The sequence below is a fragment of the Symphalangus syndactylus genome, chromosome 22 (genome assembly GCF_028878055.3).
Source record: "Symphalangus syndactylus isolate Jambi chromosome 22, NHGRI_mSymSyn1-v2.1_pri, whole genome shotgun sequence".
Classification (NCBI taxonomy): Eukaryota; Metazoa; Chordata; class Mammalia; order Primates; family Hylobatidae; genus Symphalangus; species Symphalangus syndactylus.
Window position 1 is genome coordinate 19,904,382 of NC_072444.2, and position 25,456 is coordinate 19,929,837.

The window sequence follows — 25,456 nt, forward strand, 5'->3', positions numbered from 1 at the left end:
AGGGTCAGGCTGCTCTTGGAACAGGGGTTCTACTGCACAGCCCACCCCTGACCAGGGGGACACCCCCAGAGCAGAAACTGTCATTTCCTCAGACCGAAAGTTCACCAAAGGCAGGGGTGCAGTGTCTCCATTGGGTGGGGGCCCACCAGGAGCAAGGACAGAATCTTGTATCAAGCTGGGCATGCTCAGAGGAAGCGAACTGTCTCCTCTCTCAGACTGGGGGCTCAGGCTAAGGGCTCCAGAGGTATCGGGGGTCTCTTCCTCTTTTCTTAGCCACCCACTCCCAGCCCTCAGAGAAGGCCCAGGTGCAGGAGGCTCAGAGCCTCTGATTTTGGGGAGGAGGCCACGTCTCCTCACAGCCTGCACAAAGTCAGGTTTAGTAGTCCATGCAGTGTTGGGGAGAGACCATGACCCCATCTCTCTAGCCCTCCGCCCATATCTGCTGCCCACAGCCCGGGCAGTCCTGGCTTTCAGTTCTCTCTTCCTGAGATGTATGTTCCTTCAAGGAAACATGCAGAATGATTTTGTTTTGCCAAAACAGCCTGTAGGAGGAATCCAGGAGGAAGGAAACCTCCCACGAACCCTTGCTGGGAAAAGCCAGCTGAGGCAGCATCAGCCCCAATCACAGATGAGGACAGTGAGGCCAAGGGGACCCCTTCAGCACCTGCTGTCAGCGAGCAGTGGGGCGAATGGATGGGGAAGCAGGACAGTGAGACCCAACATGCTTTGTGTGCAGGCTTTTCTAAAACACAGCACGCAGCTCCTTGCTCACGGAGCTCACAAACATGCACACACTGAGAGAGGTATCTGCATGCTCACACGCATGCAGCCAGCCTCCCGCTCGACTCCCGAAGAAAGGTCAGAAGTATTTCCAGCCTCTGAAAAAGCCAAGCTCACTGAAACCCAGAGGCCTGGGACCAAGGAAAGCTGCACCTGAATCTGCAGCCAGCCAACCCTGTGTGCTGCCGTCAGAATCTAATTAAAAGAGAAGTCAGTGGTGGAAATCCAGGCTCATTTCTCCAGTGGCATAACAAGTCTGTCTCCAGGCCCAGAGGGCTTTGCAGAAGGCTTGTGCAAACCTGCTGAGCCCAAAGCGGGGAGGCGGGCGGGGGAAAGGACAGGAATGAATAGGAAGAACGGCACAGCACCTCCAGCTCCAGCCCCAGCCCCAGCCCGGCATGTCTCAGTTATCTCTGGGCTCCTGGGTCCCCTTCTCACGCCATGAGCCTGGAGTCCTGCCTGAGCCTCCTGGGCCTACAGGGCAGGGAGTAGGTGGAGCCAGAGAGACATGCCAGCATCATGGGTCCCAGAGGGGGCTGAGGGACTGAGCCTGGCACCCGGGTGACAGCAGGGGGCAGTGAGCACCCCGGTGAGAGCATGGGGGGAGCCCTCGCTGCCCACTGGTCTATGCAGCCGCCAGGCCATGCAGCTCATTTCATTTTCCAAATACAAGGTGTCCATATACCCTAAGAGAGCTCAGAATTCACTGCCAGGGGAGGCTGTCAGTTCATCAAACTCTGCTCTCCTCCCAACCAGGAAAGGGTGAAACCCAGCTCACCCAGCACCCCAATCCCAGGCCACGCACCTCCAGACCTGTACCCTCATCCTTGGCTGGTCTGGGAGGCCCAGAAGTGTGGGGTTGGTGAGGTCAGGGGCTGTCCTGCTCTCTAAGAGGCCTCTATCCCTCTTATCACTGAAAAAGGCCACCTGCCCACCCACCACCAGGAATGCCCAGTGCTTCCTGCCCCCTCAGCCTCCATGATCCAGGCACAGCTATTTACTGGGTGAGTGCTCATCCTGCACCAGAAACCGTGCTGTTAGGATTATATACTAGAGCAGCCGTCTGCAAACAATGCCCCTCAGGCTACAACCAGCCTGTACCAGTTTCGGTAAATGAAGCTTTATTGGAACACAGTCACACCCGTGTAGAAAAGAACCCATTCAAGTAGCCCAAGATCACGGCATTCCAACTGTACACCCCTGGTCCCTGCTGAAGGACAAAATGATCTGCAAGGGAAACAACTTCCTTGGCAGGCTTGGAGGTGGTAGGGCAGGCACAGTGATCCCGAACCTATGCAGTGGGACTGAGATACACTGATGTTATTGGGAACCAGGGTTTGCACAGAGAGAAGAGAGTCCGGTGTGGAATGGGAGAGATAAGGGTAGCCTCCAGGATCTCAAATCTAAATTAGAGGTATCAAAACGAACCCCAACTCGAGAGTTCTTCCCTGGCCCTGTCCACTGAAAGAGCCTGAAGGCAATGACTCTAGCCGGGGTGCCCTGTAGAAATGCCTAGAACTTCTCACAGGTGACAAGCAAGGAAGGGCTCAAAGAATGATGGGGATGTGTCCAAAGGACCTAGGAGCCAGCACGAAGGGGTCCCCACTGGCCAAATTCGAGACAATGTGACCGTCAAAAATAATAATGATGGTCCTGATTAGAGCACGCTGGATTTCTTTTTTTTAAATCTAGGAATTTGTAGTTTGTAGTGATAGTAAGGGCCGGGTGTGGAGTGGGGTCAGGTGAATCTCTTAACTAGTGACAACTAGTCAATGCAGAAGGCGAGGCAGAATTAGACAATGGTGAATTGGCAATCACCAAGGTTCACCCATGGATGACAAAGCCCCAGGGGAAAAGTTTGTGGAGGAACAGAATATTCATACAGTCTCCAAGAATCACCCAAAGGTGACTGAGTAATCACAAAGGGAAACTAGCACCTTTAGACGGAGAGATCCGGCCGACGCTACCCTAACCAAGTGATCAGGACGGGGCCAGCTGCTCTTCTTCCTCCCCAAGGACTGTAGTGGGAGGTGCAGGGCTCCCCTGACCCCCAGCCCCGCAGCACCTGGCCAAACGCTGGCACCTCATTGAGAGGAAATAATCAGGCAATTCCAGACTGTGGAACTTCTATGAGATGCTGGCTTGGACTTCTCAACAAAGTCAATATCATGAAGAAAACAAAAAAGCAAAGGGATTATTCTAGATTAAAAGGAGAATTAAGAGACATGAAAACCAAAGGCTGCCTATGATTTCAGGCTGGATCCTGGATGGCATTTGGGGGAGTAGCTCTGAAAGATACTTTGGGGACAACTGGGAAAATCTGCACCTGGACAGTATTTAGGTAGCATCCGTGCATTGACCTAAATTCCTGGGTGTGATATGCCATGCAGTTACGTGGGAGAGACATGCCAAAGTATGTAGGGGTAAAGGGTAATGATGTCTGCAACTGACTTTTTTAAAAGTGCGTGTATGTCTCTCTGCGTGTATAATATGGGGGAAGATTGTAGCAACATGTTAACAGTTACGTGGGTGAAGAATATTTGTGTATTGTATTATTCTCTCACCTTTCCTGTAGTTTGAAATTTTTCAAAGTAAAAAGTTATGGGGGACCAGGTGTAGTGGCTCATGCCTGTAATCCCAGCACTTTGGGAGGCTGAGATGGGTGGATCACTTGAGGTCAGCAGTTCAAGACCAGCCTGGCCAACATGTCTACTAAAATTACAAAACTTATCTGGGCATGGTGGTGGGCACTTGTAATCCCAGTTACTTGGGAGGCTGAGGCAGGAGAATCGCTTGAACCCGGGAGGCAGAAATTGCAGTGAGCCAAGATCACGCCACTGCAATTCAGCCTGAGCAACAGAGTGAAACTCCGTCTCCAAAAAAAAAAAAAAAAGTTATGGGAGAAAAGGCAAAGTAATTAAAAAAAAAAAAAATGTTGGCAGGCGGAGGGGAGGGGTCGGGCCTGCCTCCTCCAGCTCCCAGATCCCCACTACCCAGTGACTCAGTATCCTCTGTCATCTGAACACGGGGACAAAAAGAGAACACCCCTCTGGGGCACGGTGAGGATTCCAGGGAGAGCACTGGCGCACTGTGACCTGGAATGAACCCAGGTGAGCTGAGACTGAACCCATGTGTCCTGCCCCCACCCACGGCGCCCCTCCCTGCAGCTCCCCATCCACCCGCTGCAGGCACCCACACAGTCAGTTTCAGGTGAGTGATACTCCTCCAAATAGTGCTGACACAGCCCAACCTCCAGTCCTACAATATTTATGTGCCTCCAGGTGACGCTTCTGTGCACGGTTTCCATAAATTCCCAGGGTGAGCAGCTCAGCACTCAAAGTCATTAGAGCTGAGATGTCGCCAAGGGGCCGGAAGGCTCGCTGGGCACAGGGACTCTCAGGGACTGCAAGCTCCTGAGGAAACGGCAGGAGGCTGGCGGGGCTTCTACTTTCCAGGTACCCACCGTGTGTCAGGACTTTCCAATGCCTGACTGGGCACTGTGCGCACAGTGTCTCACCTCACAGAGACTGTATGAAAAGAGAGTGAACCAACCCCGATGGCCTAAGTGGGCAGGGGCAGGGCGGGGCCGGGGAGGGGTAGGGGCGGGGAAGGGCGGGGCCGGGGAGGGGTAGGGGCGGGCCGGGGCGGGGCCGGGGAGGGGTAGGGGCGGGCCGGGGCGGGGCCGGGGCGGGGCAGGGGGCGTGCACCTCTCTCCAAGCTCACATGCTCTCCTCCGAGGGTCTCACAGGGGACTCTCAATGCTGAGCACCAGAGCTGAGTGTGAGCATGAAGGGGCTGTGCCACCCACTCCCAGCCCAGTCACCACCGAGCTGGCCCTGGGAGACACAGTCGTGGGCCCAGAGATCACCCACCATCACCTGCCAGCACCTCACCAACTCGGCCTCCCTTTAATCTCCACAGCCACCTGGGAGGTGGGCGCCACCATTCCATCCTCATCGCACAGCTAGGGCACAAGAAGTGACCTGTGCAGGGCCACCCCACCAGCAAGGGGCAGGGCTGGGAATTCAGACCCAGGGTCACGTCCGCTCTGCATGGCTGCACTGAGCATGCGGAGAGGCCGTTTCTGCAGGCAATTAGCACAACTCCCTTCCCTGTCTTTATCTCATTCTTATCAACACTTTACAGCTGAGGAAACAAACTGAGAGGCTAAATGATGTGCAAAGTCGCGCTGCTTAGGAAATGGGAAGAAAGCCAAATCCAAACCTAGGGTGACCAGTCCTACCCGGTTTGCCCAGGACTGTCCAGGCTGCGGCACTGGAAGCCCCAAACACCAGGAAATTCCTCAATCCTGGGCAAACCAAGACACTTGGTCACCCTAATGGGACTCCAGTGCCGATACTCGGCCTCCAAGCCGTGGATGGATCCCTCTCTGTGGGCTCTGATTCCACAACACTCCTGCCCTCAGAGTCTGACCTGGTTGAGGCCAAGAGGTTGTGCACCAGGAGCAGATCTGCTCTGCCTGACGCATTTCTCAGGGAGGCTCCGGGTGCAACGACCAGTCCACCTCTTCCCAGCAAACTGGTTAAGGTCTCTGGGTCTCCATTCATTCATCTGTAAGGTGGACGTGAGGTCATCCTGTGGGGCAGAGACTTCACTGGACGCTGGACTCTCCTAGCTCAGGGCCATCACGGGAGCCTGCGAGGCATGGAGGGATGGACGTCCCTGCCAGCTCCAAGACTGGTGGCCAGACCCCAAATGTGTACAAACTTTGGTATTTTTGGTGTGTCTTTCTAAAAGATAGTTAACTATTTTTACCAGCATTTCAAAGAGGTCTATAAACCACCCTTGCCTACCTCCAAAAAAGTTAACAATTCCTACAGTAAGGCCTACTTGTTACTAAGCACACAAGAAGGTGGACACAGATGTTGGGGTCAACCCAACAACCCTGACCAAGGCACACAGAAAGTGCCACTGCAGAGAACGCTGTCCTGACCTGGCTGTGCCAAAATTTTGCCTTTAAAAACTAAACTAAACTAAAATCCAGCCGGGTGCGGTGGCTCACGCCTGTAATCCCAGCACTTTGGAAAGCCGAGGCGGGCAGATCACCTGAGGTCAGGAGTTCGAAACTAGCCTGGCCAACATGGTGAAACCTCATCTCTACTAAAAGTACAAAATTAGCCAGGTGTGGTGGCGCATGCCTGTAATCCCAGTTACTTGGGAGGCTGAGACAGGAGAATCGCTTGAACCTGGGAGGCGGAGGTTGCAGTGAGCCAAGATCACGCCATTGCACTCTAGCCTGGGCAACAAGAACAAAACTCCATCTCAAAAAAAAAAAAAAAAAAAAAACAAAACTGAAATCTATCAGTGCACCTGGCTATTCTGGAGAAAGTGGAATAGAAAAAGCATCTTGAAGTATGGGCTATTGATATTCTCCTCATTAGTCTTGTTTAATTTCCTTTTGTTTTCTTCAATTATGACAGCCAGCCTAGTGTTTCTTCTCCAGCATCAACACTTTAGGACGGAGGGCTGGGCAGCCAGTCACTTGGGCCATCTGGGCCACCTGGGGCCAGCAACCACCTTTGCTGCGAGTCATACCCTTGGCAGCTGCTCCAACCTTGCCCTGTACAAGCAGGTGCCAGGGCTGACCTAGTGCTTGCGCCTGCCCACCACCCTGGGGACCCAGTGAAGACTGAGCCATAGAGAGGGGGCCAGGCATCTTCTGGCTCCTGCACGTGCCGGGCTGCCCTCAGCTCAGCTCAGCTCACCTGCAGCCCCCATGAGGAAGGAGGGACCACGAAGCCTCTAGTCAAAGAGGACACGGAGGCCCAGCAGAGGAGCGACCAGTGCAGGCAGTGATGGCGCCCAGCCTGGGTCTGCAAGACATTCACTGTGGCCTGGGACTGTCTTGTTAGCTGTTTGCTATTTGCAAGAAGCAGTAAACTCACAGGCCCAGGGGCAGACCTGCAGGGTTTAGCTCCTGACCCCGCCACTTCCTGCCTTGGTTTCTTCCATTTTAAAGTGGGTGTGATAATATTAATAGTACCTACTGCACAAAGCTGCCATAAGATGACCTAAGTTGCTGCTAATGGAGAGCTCAAAGCAGCCTCTGGGAGCCATGAGTCTCAATACGGATTAAGTGGGTGGTGGTGGTCTCTCCCCCCATGATCCCCCTCCCCTACCATGCCCATATCAGAGAGGCAGGTCCACGAGGGCAGGGGCTGCTGCTGGGATCCAGTGCCAAGCACAGGGACTAGGCCTCCAGCCAGTGCCCACTCTGGGCCAGAGGGCCTGGAAGAGCCGGGACGGCACCAATCGAAGGAGACACAGAGATAGAAGCTGAGATCAGCAGAGAGTGAGCGTGCAAACCAGACCACCAGGGAGGAAGAGACGAGTGAGTGCTGAAAGAGAGACAGACAGACAGAGGTAAGGCAGAAGAAAGAACGCCTGTGCATGCACGAGGGTGCAGGTGAGCAGGTGCGGTCAGGGTTGTTTCTCTGGATTCATTTAACATCTAGAAAGTGAAGCACTGAAGGCAAAATCAGGTCCCTGGCTGAGCCCCTGGCACACAGTAGGAGTTTCGTCACTATCTCCTTGCCTGACATAAAGGGATTTCCTAAGCCCTGCTGATCGCAGGCAAGCGACTGCCCCTGCCTGTCTCCTTTCCTTGGTCCTGCTCGCTCACTCAGCAAACCTCATGGAGCGTCCATGCCTGCCAGGCCCTGAGGACACAGCATGGCCAGGGAGATACCCAGAGTCCTGTTTACAGCCCGATGCAGAGAGTGCAATCGAGGAGGGAGTGAGGACTAAGGGAGCCCGGAGCCCAGTGGAGGCAGTTGGGCTCCATGGAGAAAGGGGCGGGAAGTCAGAGTGACAACTAAGATTCTGCCCAATCAGAAGAGCACCTGAGGGTCCCAGCAGGGAGAGCAGTGGGTGCAAAGGCCCGGGGGAATGGAGTGCCCAGGCAGAGCCTTTGGGGGACTGGAATCTATCCAGTGGCTGGAGAAGGGGACCCCAAGGGATAGCAACCAAGTACAGCCTTGGGGGCCTTGACTTTGGGCCACAGGCAGCCTGGATGGTTCTGATGCAGGGTCAGATGTGATAGGAGCTTTGTTCTAGAAAGATCCTCCAGCAGTCAAGCCTCAGCATGAAGCCCAGAAAGTGTCCCCAGGCAACGGCTGTGGCTGCCCTGCTCTGCTCTGAGCTCTGCATAGGGGAGCCACGTGGAGCCTGCATGCCTCACCTGCATGATATTGAATGGTGAAATCCAGACATCTCACCTGGCCCTCCACCACCCCACACCTGCACCCACACCTGCACCTATACCTGCACACAAACCTGCACCCACACCTGCACCCACGCCTGCACCCACACCTGAAAACACACCTGTACCCACACCTGCACCCACACCTGCACCCACACCTGCACACAAACCTGCACCCACACCTGCACACAAACCTGCACCCACACCTGCACCCACGCCTGCACCCACACCTGAACACACACCTGAACACACACCTGCACCCACACCTGCACCCATGCCTGCACCTACACCAGAACACACCTGTACCCACACGTGCACCCATGCCTGCACCTACACCTAAACACACCTGCACCCACACCTGCACCCACACCTGCACCCACACCTACACACAAACCTATACCCACACTTGCACACAAACCTGTACCCACATCTGCACACATCCCTGCATCCACACCTGCACACACACCTGCACACACACCTGCACCCACACATGCACACAAACCTGTACGCACACACCTGCACACACACACCTGCACCCACACCTACACCCACACCTGCACAGTATCTGCTCAGCACCCGTTTGCCCGTGCTTAGCCAGAGGGGGCATCACCAACATCTTGAGGCTGAGACTCTAGGTTCCCCTTGGTGACAGTGTGGAGGGGTGGGGAGGCCACAGGGAGGGACGGCTCAGCCAAGGCGGTTGCCCCACTTCCCACATAGGCTGTGAGAACTGCAGGGAAGGGTGGTTCTCAGTTTCCACATGTAAATCCACATCCAAGACTGCTGGGCGGTGGTGGCTGCATGAAAGGTCAGAATTGATGTGACCAAGACAAAGCTGGGACCAGCCTAGGACAGGTAGGGCTGGGGAGGGGCAGTGGGAGAGTTGGGGTTTCCAGGCTTGATCAGACCCCCAGCTCCCAACTGGACACTGCCCAAAAGACTCAAGCCACAGTCAAGAACTTACATGATACAGCCATGTGTTGCTTAATGACAGGAATAATGCCGTTCTGAGAAAGGCATCATTAGGCAATTTTGTCATGTGATCATAGAGTGAACTTACACAAATCTAGGTGGTAAAGCCTACTGCACGCCTAAGCTATGCTGTACAGCCTGTTGCTCCTAGGCCTCACTCCCGTACAGCATGAGACTGTACTGAACACTGCAGGCAGCTGTAACACAATGGTATTTGCGAATCTGAACATATCTAAACATAGAAAAGGTACAGTAAAATATGGTATTGTAATCATATGAGACCATCATAATATGTGTGGTCTGTTGTTGACTGAAAGTCACTACGCAGCACGTGACTATGTTAATATAACTGACCAGTTTCCCTCCCTCTCACACGCATGCACAGGCATCAGCTCACGCTTCTCAGGGGCCCTCCCGCTAAATGCCCTCCAGAGAGCCTGGCCCACCCTGCTCTCACTCCCCTCCTGGGTTCCTTCCTGGGCTCCTTGGATCAGTGGCAGGTGTGTCAGCCCCGTGGCTGGGCACGTGTATGGGGCTGACCCGCATCCTCTCCTGTGGGTGAGACTCCCTCATTGGGGCACCTGCTCTGCAGGAACTGTGCTGTCACTGGGCTGGTGTCACCACCAACTCTATGAAGCTCCCTTCTCTCCCCAGGTACCTGGGAGGAGCCAAGAGCCCAGTCTTCACCTGTGGTCAGCAGCCCCCATCAGGGCCCACTAGTCATGTGAACACCATGGGCCGAGGGTCCCAGGGGTAGCTGGAGCCCTGGAAGGCTCAGTCAGGCAGAAGGGAAGAGCTGGCATGGGAAAAAAGGGGAGATTCGGGGGAGAAAGAAAGCAAAGGAGAGAGAGAAGCCAAGTCAATGCCTGCACTTGCACTGCAGGACAATACGGAGAGAATAAGACACTGGCCCTGCTCACAGACATTTTGCCATCTGGAGGGAGGATGGTGTGGGTATACACACCCACAAGACCCAACGGAACACGGGGCTGATGGGGCAGAGGACGGCAGACCAGGTGGGGGCTTCAGAATCAGAGGCACCCTGAGATCCTGGCTCCACCACCGAGTGTGTGGTCCCGGGCACCCTGAGCAAGTCCTGTGACCACAATGACACAACAACTGACACGTGGTGCTTCCTCCCACCAGGCACAGCCCTGGGACCTGCATGTACATGGAGCTGCTTAGTCCTGGGGCAGGTTCTATAATTATCCCCCATTTTACAGGAAGGAAACTGAGGCCATCAGTGGGAAGGCCAGCCAACCCAGCCCCTGAGCCCACAGTGACCACCATCCAAGCCTACTCAGACAAGGCATGCAGGGGCAGCCGGGAATGCCTCCTGCAGAGGTTGCCTCCTGTGGACCTTCCCTGCTGGCTGGCTGCCAGGCTCACAGAGGACCATTGCATAGCAGCCACTCTGCCTGAGTGTGCATTAGGCACTAGCCTACACCCTCTGCACATGTAACCTCATTCATTCTTCCCAACCACCCAGGGAGGGAGCCTCCCTAATTACACCGAGGGCCTGACCTCCACTGCATTAAGCCCTCAGCCTAGTGGCTGACATTCAGCGGATCCATGTCCATGGCTCTATTTGTTCCTTGCCAAGTTCCAAAAGGACTGGGCAGCTGCCCCTTGGGCATCTGTCCTTCCCCTCTCCCTGCTGCCGGGCTCAGAGGGGAGGGGGATGTGGAAGAGACACACAGAGTGGAGGGGAGGCGAGGATCGGAGGCTGGCTGCTGCCAGCTAAGATGGGGGGTGGCTCACAAGGACAAGACTGCCCCTGCCGTGCCAGCGCCCCTTCCTCACCTCCTGTCCCATATGTCCTCCCAACGATGTCTGTTCGTCTGCCTTCCCTGTACCAGTTCCCTTTCTCCTCCAGGTTCTGTCCTGCTCCAGGTCAGGCTTCACCAAGCCTGTTCCCTGAGCCATCAGCTCCCAACTTATTTTTAAAATCATGAAATCTTTTCATCACCTAAATCTTCTGGTTGGAGGGAAACCAAGTGCTAGACACAGGATAGGTCTGAGCTCCTCCAGATGAGGAGAGAGGGGCCTGGAGGCCTGACCCTCAGCCATCTACTGCCCCACAAGACATGCCTTGAGATGCTCTTCACCCGCTCCAGGCCCGAGTTTGCAACCTGCCAACTTATTTCTGACCCTCCACGGAAGAAGGCCCTATGGGGTCCCAAACCCACCCCTACCTCCCATGCCTCACAAACTTCCTGAAAGGGAGTCCTTCTGAACATCTGACTTCAAGCCTTCCTGATGCTGGAAAACGCTCGTCTTCCTAAACTTGTTCTTGTCGAAGCCTCCTGGGAAGTCTCCACAATCTTTAGAAAATCCATTTCTCAAGCTTTGCTTGCCAATTTTTAATTTAAAAAACATAACAGGGTGACAACCACAATGACACACACATTAACAAAAAAAATTAAGACAAACTGCCGAGCAGAGCCGACTCCATGCAGTGACAGGACGCGAGACCCTGCACACTCTGACAGTGGCCCAGACACCGGGCGCTCCTCCTCGGCAGCTCCTGGGTGCTGGGAGGGCCTGGTGCATCTTTTCACCCTCACGCCAATTTGCATACCATTACCCAAGAAGCCCTGCGCCTGAATTTCTCTTTTGCAAATTCCCACCCGTTTCGTGTCATAAATAAGATAGGAGACAGAAAACTAATACAGCCCAGTGATGCATTATTCATGCTGCGTCACATTCGTATGATAGATTTACAACAGCTAATACATGCAAACTAAGTTTAGGCACTAAACATGAAAATTAAGGGTGGGGAAGGCGGCTGGGGCAGGGGGTGGGCAGGGAAAATCAAGGGGCTGTTGGTGTCCAGGAGCCCAGAGAAGTTTCTTCTCTGTCCTGCTTAGGGAAAAAAAGCATGAGTGCCAGTATGAGAGGCCAGTGCAGAGGTACCGGCAGGAGGCGTCAGACGCAGAGCAGATTGCTGACAGCACGCGCTTCACGAAGCACCTTCGTGCTCCAAAGCTGGTTAAAACCAAGCCTCAGTCAGCTGCTCTGCAATGCCCCCACCACACTCGGGGAAACATCACAGACAGAGCCCATCTCCCTAAGGGGCTTCTGGCCTTAACCACCCTTTACTGAGCACCTGCTCTGCATCAGGCCTGGCCTTGGGCCATGGGGATAGGATGGTAACAATGGGAGCCAGCCAGGCCCAGTCCCACCCTGCTCAGCTTCAGTCTGGTTAATCCCATAACTGGCCCCAGGATGTCAGCATGTAGCTGTGGTGTGTGTAGGAGGTGAAATGGTCCAGACAGGCTTCTCCAAGGATGGGAAGCCCAGGTCTAATGGGGGAGGGGATGCCCCAGTTAACCCCACCACAGCCCCGCAAGGCAGGAACCGGGCCTGGGGTCCAAATGCTGATGCCACTCGCCCTGAGTTTCAGCACTTTCCAGGCAGGACCCAGGCCTGTGCTTCTTGCAACTGCACCAGGCAGGCTGAGAATCTGCTTGGGGGAAGGAAGTTGCCATAGAAACACCACAAGGCTGGTGCGGTGGCAGGTCCAGGCAGGGTTCTCACCCTTGAATGACACTGTTGTCCATCTGTCCCCAGCTGCCATTCAGGCAGGGACTATCCCCACTGGCCACAGACCCTCTGGACAAGCCCCTTCTGTGGATTCCTCCCTCCCCTCTCTTGGGAGGGGCCTCCCTGACCTACTTCCTTGAAGGCACAGTTCTTCCCAGGACACTTCCCTAACTGCCCCAGCGCAGAAAGAATGCCTAACCCCCTGAATCTCACCTTCCTGCAGAGTCCTGTGAGGGCCCTGCAACTGCCCTGCACAGGCGGCTCTGCCGTGGAGGAGGAAGGTGCCAGCACACTCACCCCCAACTGGCTGAGAGGCTGTGCCGTGCCAGCCCTGGGACTCACTGGTTAACAAGGCAGTGAGGCGGCGTTTCCATGGTGCTTGCATCCCAGTGGTGCAGATGGACAACTGCACTCAAGGACATAATTGCAGAAAGTGACCAACACTCTGAAGGCAATAAAGCTGGGTGATGTGCTGAGACCATGAAGGGGTAGGGATGACTCGGCTGGAGCAGTCAGGGTGGCTTCACTGAGGAGGCGGCAGTTAAGCCAAGACCCAAGCTAAAGAAGAGCCACACAGGAGGGGAACGGTGCTCCAGGCAGAGTGAACAACAGAGGTGAAGTCCTGGTGGTGGGAAGGAGCTTGGCCTGGTGGTGGGAAGGGGCCAGCATGGCTGCAGACTGCAAGCCAAAGGGCCTGGCTTCTAGTCCACACCCCCATCTGTAAAATGGGCCCAGCGGGTCACTCCTCAGCATTGCAGAGATCCAATAGCATAATGTGTATTCACAGCCCAGCCGGGTCCCCAACGCCCCCACGCTGTCACTACTGTTGTCCTCCCACAAGCTAGGGTGGCAGAGACCCCAGCCCACACCTTGTCAGGGAGCAGCCTTGCAGGGCACTGGCCCTCCATGCGGCAGAGCACACCCCGTGTGCCGCAGGCCTGCTATCAGCCTGTTCCCAAGAAGTTTTTTTAAATTAAGATGCAATAATCATCCCACAGCCGGCTTCCCCCTCCAGCGATCGGTTAAAATGAACTCCAGACGACTGGATTAGACTTTGAAGGCGGTGCGATCTAGATCATGAACACGGAGGACGCGGTGTTGACACGGGCCCTGGTGAGCGACATTATTATTTAACAGGCCTCGCTTCTGCCTCTGCTGGGATCAAGGAGCTGAACAATCAGTTGGTGGGCAAGCGTAAAACCCAGAGACAGACCGCCGGTGCCAGCTCTGCAGGGGATGGTGGCATGAAACAGGTCAAGGCGACCCAGCAGGGACCAGCTGGACAAGGCGCAGAGTCCAGGCCACATGGGCCTCAGGAAGGCAGTCTTCAGCTCAGGCGCCCCCACCCCTGGAGGCCTTCTGGCCACTCACGGGCTGCCTCTGGCCAGAACATCACTTCCCCTCTTCCTTCATAGTCACACACCAACTCACCTGCATAGCCGAGCTTGGGGATCCTGACTTCCAGACAACTGTCTCCTGCTCCTGTCCTGCCTCCAGCTGGGTCTGGCACCCCTCTTGCCTCCCCTGGGATCCCGCCTCCCCTGGGCTTTCCCTGTCCCTGGTCTTATAACACTGGGTGGAAGCTGACAGTCCCAGCTCTGGCTCTGCATACTGGACTCCGAGCTCCTGGACTGCTGAGCCCACCTTGCTCATTTCTGTGCCTCCAGCACCTCACACAGAGAGCCTGGAATTGGGAGCCCCTGCTAGGTGCCAGTGATCCAGGCACTGTGGAAACAAAGATGAACACAACACAGTCCTCAGCCCGGAAGGTGTGCTCATGGAAACAAGAGGAGCTCCCGGGAGTTACATCTGATGCAGACAGAAAGCTTCGGGGGCCCAGGCAGCCCAAAGGAAACTGAGCCTTCTGCCTACCAAGGTGGGTGGGTTAAGCACAGGGGTTGAGACTCAGAATGCCTGTGTTCAAATCCCAATCCTGCCTGTTCGAGCTGTGTGACTTGGGCAAGTTACTTAACCTCTCTGTGCCTGTTTCCTCATCTGTAAAGTGGGAATAATCGTATTTATCTCAAAGCGTGACTTGAGGATTAAATGAGATCCTACAGGTAAAGTGCAAAACTCATTTCTGGTCCAAAGGAATCACTCAATATACATTAGTTCGGATTACTTCCTGAGGGTGGGAGGAATGAGAAAAAGCCCCTTAGAGGTAACACAGTCCTAGATTAAGCCCCTGTGTTTTCACATTTGGTCCTGGGCCATGCTAGCCACACCCTCAGCCAAAACACATGCCTGGGTCTCCTGGCTTGGAGCAATGAACAGCTCTAAGAACCTCAAACGCCATAGGGGGTTTTCTCAAGCCTGGGGCAGATTCTGCCGGATGGCTGCCAGCAAGAAATGCCCTTCCTCTGAAGGCAGGCGTTCTGCTGCAGACATCGCACGTGAGGCACAGCCCACAGGTGCTGAGCCCCAGGCACACATACGAGACCACAGCCAGTGAGAGAGCAGCAGCAGCCCCGGCTCCAGGCGGCTCCCCCAGGCCTGGCTGGCCATGCAGTGGCCACTGTGGTGAGCGTGGAGCCGGGCATCCCAGGAGCAGGTCAAGCAGTTGTTCGCAGCAACCAGATGGAGCCATTTCCAGATCTCCAGCACCAAGGTGGAGACGGCTTTCCCTGTATTCCAAGCAGCAGGAGCATGGCTTTATTAAATATGCATGGCGATCACCTTGTTACTGTGCCGAATGGTTGTATGTACTGAAGGCAAGCTGCCCGCACCACACAGCGAACAGAAACTTTTCCATTTCCCTGGCTGCACACGGGCTCACGTGCTCCCTCTGGCCCCTGCTGCAGAGGTTCCCTGGCCACCCCTTCCTCCATCTCACCTCCCTCCAGCCAGCAGCCCTCCTGATGCCCCCTGAGGTGTGCAAAGCAGGTGAAAGGCCATATTGATCCCCTTCTTTACAGCAGCTGGTCCAGAACTAATCTTAAATCATCACAGCCTCGTGCTGTAGCCTGGTGGCCACTGGGGCCCCAGGGATGGTCGCGCCAGAGCTGAGCTCTGTGGGCTGGGAGTTGACTGCGCTACGGCTGGCAAGGGGCAAAAACAGGTGACAGCCAGGCAGGGCCTGACCCGGGCCCCTGTCCTTCCCTTCGCCACCCGTCCCATGCCCCTGGACGGCTGTCGGCAGGAGGAAGGCTGTCTTCCAGTGAGGCGAGAGGATGGCAGACCTGCAGTGTGGGCTCGATGCCCCACACCCACTGACAACACCGACCCAGGGAGCAGCTTGATTTTCCAAATAAATGACATATACAGCAATGCGGATTTAAGATAGGTAAATTATTACAATGACAGCAAATAATGTTCATCCAGCCCTCGCCACGTGCCAAGACCATGTGAAACAGCCCTTTCACTTGAATGTTCCCGGTTTGTCCTCCTGCTAACTCCCCACTGGTACTGTTATCATTCCATTTTACAGATGAAGTAACTGAGGCCCAGGAAGGCTCCATGACTTATCCAAGGTTGCATAGCTTGGCGGGGGCACAGCTACGGTCCTGTCTGAAGCAGCCTGCTCTCCAACTGCACACCTCCAAGGGGGTAGGGTGCCAGCCGCCCGGAGTTGGAGTGGCCGGGACATGGGCAAGGGCTGCTGTCTTCAATGATGCCTCCCCAGTCCCCCCTCTCCTGAAGTCTCCAGTGCTCCTGAGCTGCCAGGAGAGCCTGGGAGGAGCCCCACAGGCCCAGCTCTGTGCCCTGGGGCCCTGCCACTCACGCCTCCCCCGCCAGCAGCCAGCAGCTACTTCTCTGCACTCGCAGGCCCCTGCCTGTAGTTTCTGGCTTCCCCTCCCTCCAGACCCCTTCATTAAAAGATTCTTCCTTGGAAACCCCTCTCAGTTCACCCTGCCTCCTGTTTCCTGAGCTGCCTCCTACCTGGTGTGTCCCAATTCTCCTACTGGCAGCACTGAGAATGTCCTCTGGCCAAAAGGGGGCTGAGGGCCTGCACCCTCCCATCCCATTCTCTCACTGCTCTCGGCTTCTTCCTGTCTCAGGCCCCACTCCCCCCATATTGAGAACAGGGGCTGGGTCTCCCTCATCAGAATAGAGGCCCTCCAAGGGCAGGCTGTGTCTTCCACATCAGACTGAAGGTTGCCCCAAGCGCTGGGTCTCCCCCAGCAGATTGGAGGCCCCCAGAGCAGGCTGGGCCTCCTTTCCTCACTCCACTGCCCTGAATGGGCGCCCAGCACACTAGGCCTACAGGCCAAGCACCTGTCCACCCGTATTCTCCTGGGCTGAGTCAGACTCTGTGCCAGGGGTTCCGCAGGAGACCGCTTGTGGAGCAGTCAGACCTGCTGTGAGGACAGTGCTGAGCCACCTGGGGGCTGCTGGGAGGGGCAGGCCAAGGGGTCAGACATGTCCTTCTTCCTGGCTTGAGACGCAGATGGGTCAGGGGACCCGAAAGGGCCTCGGAAAGCTAGTACTCCTCGCTCACCTTCCTCTCAGAAGGCTGAGGAAATGCAAGGCCCTTGGAGGAAAGAGATGGGGTGGGGTGGGCTGGGGTGATAGCAGGGAAGTCTCCAGTGTGAACCAGGGGCTGGGAAGGGATGTGGTGGGCTGGGCTGGGGGGATAGCAGGGAAGCCCCCAGCATGAAACAGGGGCTGGGAAGGGATGTGGTGGGCTGGGCTGGGGGGATAGCAGGGAAGCCCCCAGCATGAACCAGGGGCTGGGAAGGGAGTCTGCAGCTGCAGTTGCTCCAGCTGTTCTCGGGGAAGAAAGGGAACCGAGGAACCAGGAATGCTAAGGCTGGAGTTTCCTTCCTGTTGGTGTCTCACTGGCCCTTGGCCCAGCCAGTAGCACCAGTGAGCTCAAAGGTCCTCAGTGCCAGGTCCTGGACATGAGTGGAGAGGAGAGGTTGGAGCTCATGCCGCCCATGAAGGGTGCCCAGCCCAAGAGTTACCATCAGCCCCCAGGCCCCTGCTCCTCAAAAGAGCAAAAGCTCACCCACTGGTCCTGCACATGGCACTGCCTCTCCCTCCTGTCTAAGGAGCTGGGCTGGGTAACTCCACCTCCCCTTCCCAGCACCCAGGAAGAGCTGCTGATCAGTTTTCTCCCGGGCTGGCACTGGCCAGGTACCATGGCTTCCAAGCATCATCTCACTCCATGAGAGATGGTTCATTTTATGTGTCAACTTGACTGGGCCACAGGGAGTCCAGATATTTGGTTAAACGTGGCTCTGGGTGTGTCTGTGAGGGTGTCTCCGGATGAGATTAGCATCTGAATGGTAAGCTTAGTCATGCACATGGCCCTCCCAGTGTAGGTGGGCCTCACCCAATCTGCTGCAGCCTGAATGGAAAAGGCTGGGATGGGAGAATTCGCTCCCTGCCTGACTACCTTCCACTGGTTCTTTCCTGCCTTCAGAATCCCACGGAAGCATCAGCTCTTTTGGGGTCTCAGGTCTGCCAGCTTTTGAACTGGAAGGCACACCACCAGCTCACAGGTTCCCAGGCCTCTGTGTTCACACTGAACTATGCCGGCAGCTCGCCTGGGTCTCCAGCTTGCTGTCCACAGATGCTGCGGCTTCACAGCCTCCACCACCCCATGACCCGACTCTGTATAATAAACCTCTTCCTATAGACGTGTGTATACATATACATGCACATACACATACTCACATACGTCCCATTGGTTCTGTTCCTCTGGACAACCCTGACTGATACAGTAAGGAAAAGGATTCCAGGAACAGGACACTTATTCCCATTACAGACTGGAAGCCTTGTGCTCCCACGGGGGCCAACACAGAGGCACCCAGATGTAAGTGGCAGAACTGAAAGACAGTCTGGTTGGTCTGGCTCCAACGACAGCACCCCTGTGCTGCTACAACACCAGAAAAGCAAGCCAGGGAAAGGGGCGGGCCACATCCCCCAGACTCAGCCCCCAGTCTCAGAGCTCATCCATAAGGCCCCGTGCCTCAGTTTCCCCCTTTGTCAAATGAGAGTTGTGTCATCTGGAGCCCAGCCCTGATCATCTGTGCTCTTAAGATCCCAAGACTCCACTTAGTGTTTCTGCCAGGCTGTTGAGTAGCTGATTTACAGCTGCATGAGAGAGAACTAGGTAGGCAAATGAAGACCACCTCTCATGAGGAAGCGCCCTGGGAGGGCTCCATTCCAGGCCAGGTGGCAACTCATCGCAATCGATAATCCAAACAAATCAAACATCACCAAAATAACCTCTTGGGGAACCAAGCTGAGTCTCCCGCCCAGGATGGACTGCAGGTATGGTAAGGTGAGCGGGCAGTGCTATTGGTCAGAGACAGGCACAGGCCTAGGCTGAGCCAGGGACGAGCCCCCCAGACCAGTCCCTCATCCTGGGGGCCAAGGCATGGACAGTGCTGGAACCAGGGCAAGGCAGGACCCAGGCAGCCTCTCCCTCCATGTGGTTTGAAGAGCCCAGCGGATGGCTGCATCCACCCTGGCCACACCCTCAGCACGGCCCGAGCTCCGTGGGTACAAGTCCTGGGTACCAATCCAAGGACAGGGACCCCAGTCCCACTTCCACAGGCAGCAACTGACACAACTCAGGATCCAGGCCACAGCGCAGTGCGGCTGGGCGCTTTCTGCTCTTAGTAGCCTTGGCGATGTGTGGCAGAGGAAGAGGTCGGGCCCAATAGGGACCTTGGGCCCCCTCTGCTTCCGGACAAACTCTGCCCAATCGATCCCTGGGACACCACTGGGAGCTGAAAGTGGTGCTGGGGTGGACATAAGAAAGGGTCAGCAAAAGGGAGGCAGGCCTCCAGGGCCACAAGCCAAAGGATAGGGCAGTACCTGAGGCTGCAGGGTGGTGGCTTCCAGGACAGTGACCCGGGGCCCACAGCTGGCCCACACGGCATCCTCCAGGCTCAACAGGGTGCGGACAGGCCCGGGCCCCACAGTCAGGCACACAGGAGGGCTCTCCAGGTCCCACAGGACACCTCCTGCAGGGAGAGAGGGGAGGTAGGTCAGGGGCCAGGAGCGGCAAGCAGGTCCCCTGGGAACGCAGGCCAGCAGCAGGGGGCTCAGCGGGGCCGCCCACACCCTCTCCCCACTCTCCAGGGCCTTTCTCTCTCCATCAGCTGGGTGGTGGCTGTCCCCATCTGCCTCCGACTCCCACCATTCATGTCCCACACCCAGCCACCCCTACTCTCAGATTCGTCACTTCCTTCCTCCCTCCATTCTCTTTCCCCCTTCCCTTCCTTGCCTCTCTCTCTCTTTCCCTCTCTCCCATTCATTCATTCTGCGCACATGTAGTAAGCACCTACTCCATGCCATGCCATGCACTGGGTGCTGGGAAGACAGAAAGAAATCAGACACAGGCCCCGCTCTCAAGGAAGCCCCACTGGTCAGAGCAACCAACAGGTTAATCAACAGTTATCACATGACACACCAAGCACAAATGAGCAGGCATGCACAAGGGCCTTGAGAACTGCTGAGATGGAAGGAACTAACTCTGCACCGGGGGAAATCCAGGGAGGCTTCTCAGAAGAGGCAGCATGATACGGTAGAAAGTGTCCTGGACCCAGAATCGGGAGACTTGGGGTCTGGCCCTGGTTCTGCTACTACTAACTTGCTAAGGACCTTGAGCACATCTCTACCCTTCACGAGGCCTCAGTTTCCCCATCTGTAAAATGGGGTGGGGAGCTGACAAGATTGTCTCTGAGGACTTTTCTGATGCTGTAGCTTATCTAGACTGAATCTTGATTTCTTATGAATCTTCTGGCCGACTCCAAGGCACTTCTGTCAAATTTACCAAGATCTCTTTCTCCTCCAGAAACACCACTGCTGCCAGGTGAGGTGGAGGGTGATTTGGTTTTTTTCTTTGAGACAGAGTCTCACTCTGTCTCCCAGGCTGGATTGCAGTGGCACAATCTTGGCTCACTGCAACCTCTGCCTCCCCAGGTTCCAGCAATTATCTTGCCTCAGCCTCTGAAGTAGCTGAGATTATAGGCTCCCGCCACCACACCCGGTTAATTTTTTGTATTTTTAGTAGAGACCGGGGTTTTGCCATGTTGGCCAGGCTGGTCTCGAACTCCTGACCTCAAGTGATCCACCTGCCTCAGCCTCCCAAAGTTCTGAGATTACAGGCGTGAGCCACCGTGCCTGTTCCAGAGGATGTTCTGAGAGGCAATGAATCCCCAGTCTGCCATCCCTGAAAACCAAACAGACCTAGGAGCCTGGCCCAAGCAAGGTCCTGCCCTCCCCCGGGATGCTCAGCGCACCCAAGAACCATTTTCTCCGGCATCCAAGTGACGTGCGCCAAGATTGTTTCTTCTCAGAAGTCACACCTGATGCCACACAGAACCCCAGTGACTGCCCTGTCTTGTCAGGGTGCCAGGTGGGAAAGGGGGGTTGAAGAGGAAGCTGGGCCCCAGCCCAGCCTGGAGCAGCCTGGGCCATGGCACACTCTGGAGAGACAGGCAGCAGTAGCGGGGGACTGGGAGGCAGGACACAGCTAGCTGTGAGCTTGCCAGTGCCCTGCTACCCCACCTGCCCTCCACTGGGTCCCTCATAAGAGTACAGAGCAGCCCACCCATCACAGGCAGACCCTTCCCCTCTGAGCCAGCTGCTTGGTGGCACGATGGGGCACAGCTGTCTCCAAAGCTGGAAGGGCCCCAGGGTACACGATGGAAGCCACTGCTGGGGTGTGGTCACAAGAGCCAAACTAGACTGCGGCCCCCTCCCCGTCCTTCCCTACTGTACCCTGGCCTATCCCACGCTCTGCCTGGCCCAATTTTCCCTCCCTCCCCACCTCTTTCCCATCTATAAAACAGGTTCCACTTCTGCCCTTATGCCCTACTTAAAATGGGCAGACTCCAAGCTCTGCTAAGAAGCAGGGGAACAGGGCTTCCCCTCGACCTCCAGGCACACAGAGCGCTCTGCCCAGCCAGCCAGCGTGAGCACAAGGGAAGCAGGCAGAGCAGGGTAGTCCTCGGCCTCAGAACTTCTGTGTGAACTTGGACAGGGGGCTTCGCCTCTCTGGACCTCAGTTTCCCTTATCTGCACACTGGGCATGATAACCACGCCTGCCCTTCTCTGGATGTTGCAGGGAGTCAATACCATATGCAAGAATATTTATCTGGGCACACAGTCAGGGGCCTTGACAGCGGTTGTTACGTAGTGTTCTGTGTCCGCACACCAGGCCCTCCTTCCGAATTACTTCCTTAACTCGCAACAAGGCTGTGCGGTAGATACTATTATTATCCCTGTTTATAATGGAGACAACCGAGACACAGCGAGTTTAAATAACTACCCCAATTCACTCAGCTACAAAGGAGTCTGTGTCTGTGGCTCTTACTGTTTGATGCCATTTGCCACAACACAACAGTGTGTGGAAGCAAGTGTTGACTTCACTTAACCAACATGACAACAGCGATCCATGGAGCTAAGACCTTGCACAAAGACACCCAAGGGGTGACAGGCCAGACGGGTTTTGAACTCGGCTCTGTCTGACTCTGGGCCTGGCCTGCTTCTCCAACCCCACTGCCCTCTCAGGTTTCTGAAGGCCTCTGCAGCTGGGCCTGGTGTCCAGGAGGGGCGAGTGACCCGAAGGTGGCCAGGCCTCCGCCAGGAATGCTGGCCCACAGCAGGACGCTGGAGCCAAGAAAATGCAAGGCTTTGAGCGCCCCCCAGTGGCCAGAGGTGAGTAGTGTTTGTGGCTGGAAGCTGGAGTCTAATTAGGCTGCTATGGCTGAGATGGGGGCTGGGACCCCTCCCAGGGAAAAAGCAGCTAGGGATGCTGAGAAAACACCCCTCCAAAACTGGAAAGTGGGGCTCTATCCAGCAGTGATAGCCACCGGGGCCCTTGCATCCACTCCCCTGGAACAGAACCTCGCTGTGGCAGCCTAGGGTAGGAGCTAGGGTCTAAAACCCTAAGGACTGCATGAATGCCATTCCTGCATTTGCTGGGAGCCTCCAGAAATCCTCTGAGAAGTCGACTCCAGGGCAGAATGATGAACTGTGATCACATTTAATAATGCTAATGCTGTTAGATCAAAAAACTCATAAAGGCCGGGTGCGGTGGCTCACGCATGTAATCCCAACACTTTGGGAGGCCGGGGCGGGTGGATCACCTGAGGTTGGGAGTTCGAGACTAGCCTGGCCAACATGGTGAAACCCCTTCTCTACTAAAAATACAAACATTAGCTGAGTGTGGTGGTGTGCGCCTGTAATCTCAGCTACTCGGGAGGCTGAGGCAGGAGAATCACTTGAACCCGGGAGGCCAAGGTTGCAGTGGAGTGCCACTGCACTCCAGCCTGGGTGACAGAGTGAGACTCTGTCTCAAAAAAAAGCTCATAAAGGACACTGGACAGGAGTCCCTGAGTAGAGGGCCCGTGGTGGGATCCTGAACCAGGGACTTCCCCTTGCTGACTCAGTTTTCCTATCTGCACCATGAGGACAAAACTTTGTCCTCTGAGATTATTTCCACCTCTCACACACCATGATTCTGAGATCATAAACCCAATTGCTGTGAGCTCTGGTGAGAGCCGCCCCCGCCTGATGGAAGCCCCGCCATTTCCACCCGCTCCTCACCTTACCCTCCAGTGGCTGTGGGTAAGCACGCACGTGTTCTGGAAAACAGACCCACACGCACAAGCCTGCCCCTGTGTGACAGCCCATTCATCTGGGCCCGGCACCAGCTCTTGTGGCCAGCGCAAGGGAGACGAAGGCCCTGTCTCAGCAAAGGCACCTTCAGGAGGCTGGCATACCTCCTCCCCTAGCCTGCAGCGGAGAAAGCCCCTGGGTCTCCCTCAGGGTTCGAGATTGGGCTGGAGCCAGAAAGCAGGTCCCAGAGTGAAAGTCATCACAGCTGAGAGAGGCCCAAAGGGCAGCCCCCGCCTGGTGACAGTAAATAGCAACTGTGATGATGACTGTGATAAAGGGACACGTGGGAGGTGCCAATCCTCCAGGCTGTGTCATGGCACTCGTGGGAATTGCCGTGTCTACCCTTCACAACCATTCTATGAAGTGGGGCTGTCCACACCCCCATTTCACGGGTGAGGAAACTGAGGATTAGAGGGGCAAAGCAAAGGCCCAAGCTCTCACAGTGGGGACTCAATCCCGGCAGCCTGATGCCCAACCCATCCCTTACCCATTACGCCATCTGCCTCCTCAATGGGGGACCCCGAACCACAGCCCCAGCACCCACCCAGGGATACTCCCACATCCCCACCCAAGGCCTGGCAATGCCCCTGTGCCTTCTCAGAGGCAGGGGAGAACCTGGGTAGCACGCAAGCAAGGACAGTGGCCAGCTGGCTCAGCTCCGGGCCCCAGCACTCTGCTGCATGCCTGACACCTCAGGGGCACTGGCTTCTTGAGCAAATGAAGGAGTGAATGAATGAATGAGAACAAGCAGATGCTCCTGAGGGCAGCAGAGTGACTTCCATAGCCACATTGCTCTTGACCTCCGTTTCCCCGTCTCTCAGCTGCAGGTGGGACTCTGAGGCCGCTCCAGCTCTGCCAGTCCATTCCTCCACGTGGCCTGGTCACCCTGGAGTCTGGACAGTCAACTCTCAGCTGCTGGTTCTGTAGGTTCTGTCCTACAGACCTGTATGTGTCTGGTCCTGTCCTTCTCCAATAAGCCAAAGCATGGCCAGGAATGCTAGTTTTAGCAGGAATGCCAGTCTTGGTCTCAGCCTAACCCAGCAGGACAGTGAACATGTCACTCCAAACACCAGCAAATATTTCATGGAGTACCTGCTTCTAGATGAAGATGAGGGGTCTACATTTTCACAATCCCTGGACCCTCCACACCACCAGGGCCACCACGGTGGGTTCTGAGGTTGATACAGAGCCTGCAAGGTTGATGTAGGTGCAGTTCCAAGCCCTGGATCTGCTGCTGGGATGGGTGGGGGTATCTGAGGGGTATCCAAGGCCTCAGTGAATCTGGGTGAGGGCCAAGCTGATGCCAGTCCCACAGCTGGTCACGGACCAGGTGGATGATTCAAGACTCGGCCGCATGTAATCCAGGTGGAAGGTGATGGGGGTGAATCCCACCCACCCCATACTGTGTAGCAGGTCCTGAGAACACAGCTGCCTGCCTGGGCCACCTCTGAAAGATACCACCGGGTACGGGTGGGGATACCAGGTAAGGCAAGCCCCTTCTCAAGGGCCTCCTTGGCCACAGCCAAACTGGACACCCAGAGAGTAGGTTCACTGGGAGAGCGTGACCACCAAATTCACCTGCCCAGGTGGCTGCCTCAGCCTCCCATCCAGCCAACCTGCCTCCCCTCCTGTCTACCAGCCAGAGGGAGCCCAGTGCTCGGCCACCTCTAACATGCCTCTCTACTCCCTGACACCTGAGACAAGTTGGCGGCCCTTGCAAACAGCTCTGTCTGCCCCCGGGTCATGCCTAGTGCCACTTCCTCTTCCAGCTGTCCAGCAAAACGGCTTCCTCTCCAGGTTCCCCCACCAAATCAAGCATTCTCCTGCCTCCAGGCCTTTGCATGTACTGTTCCCTCTGCCGAGAACACCATTCCCCCAACTCTCCACTTGCCTGGCTTCTTAAGATCTCAGCCTCAGGATCCCCCTCCTCAGGGAGGCCTTTGTGGCACACCCCACCCCACACTCGGGTAGTGAGGCTCTCACACAACACTCATTCCTTCCCACAGGAGCCCTCAGCATCATGTATAATCTTCTACTTCTGCTTGTTTACTAACCGATTCCCTCTCCCTCTATAGACTATAAGCTCCATGAGAGCAGGCGGCCTGTCTATTTTGCTCACCACTGTGTCCATCGCATATAGTACGTGCTCAGTAAGCATTTGGTGTACACATGTTTGCAAGGCAGGAAAGCTGCTAGAACATCTCAGCCTTCAGGCCCCATGGCCTCCACTCTACCTGGACAAGCCAAAGCCCCCTCATGTCTGCAGAGAGCTCTAGCCTGGGAGGCAGGGTACTGGGTGCAGGTTCAGCTCAGTCAGGGGGCTCTGGACAGTCTGCTCCCATCCAGAAAATGAGG

At 55.8% G+C, this 25,456-nt stretch overlaps 1 protein-coding gene across 8 annotated transcripts in view; it reads right to left on the minus strand.

Moving 5' to 3' along the window:
* The window catches only part of ARHGEF10L (Rho guanine nucleotide exchange factor 10 like), a 159,927-nt gene that overhangs the window by 12,910 nt on the left and 121,561 nt on the right, over window positions 1-25,456 (minus strand). For all 8 annotated transcript variants that reach the window (XM_055260735.2, XM_055260736.2, XM_055260734.2 and 5 more), the window contains one exon: window positions 19,289-19,437. In XM_055260735.2, the coding sequence (XP_055116710.1) occupies window positions 19,289-19,437 (149 nt within the window). The remainder of the gene's footprint in view (window positions 1-19,288; window positions 19,438-25,456) is intronic.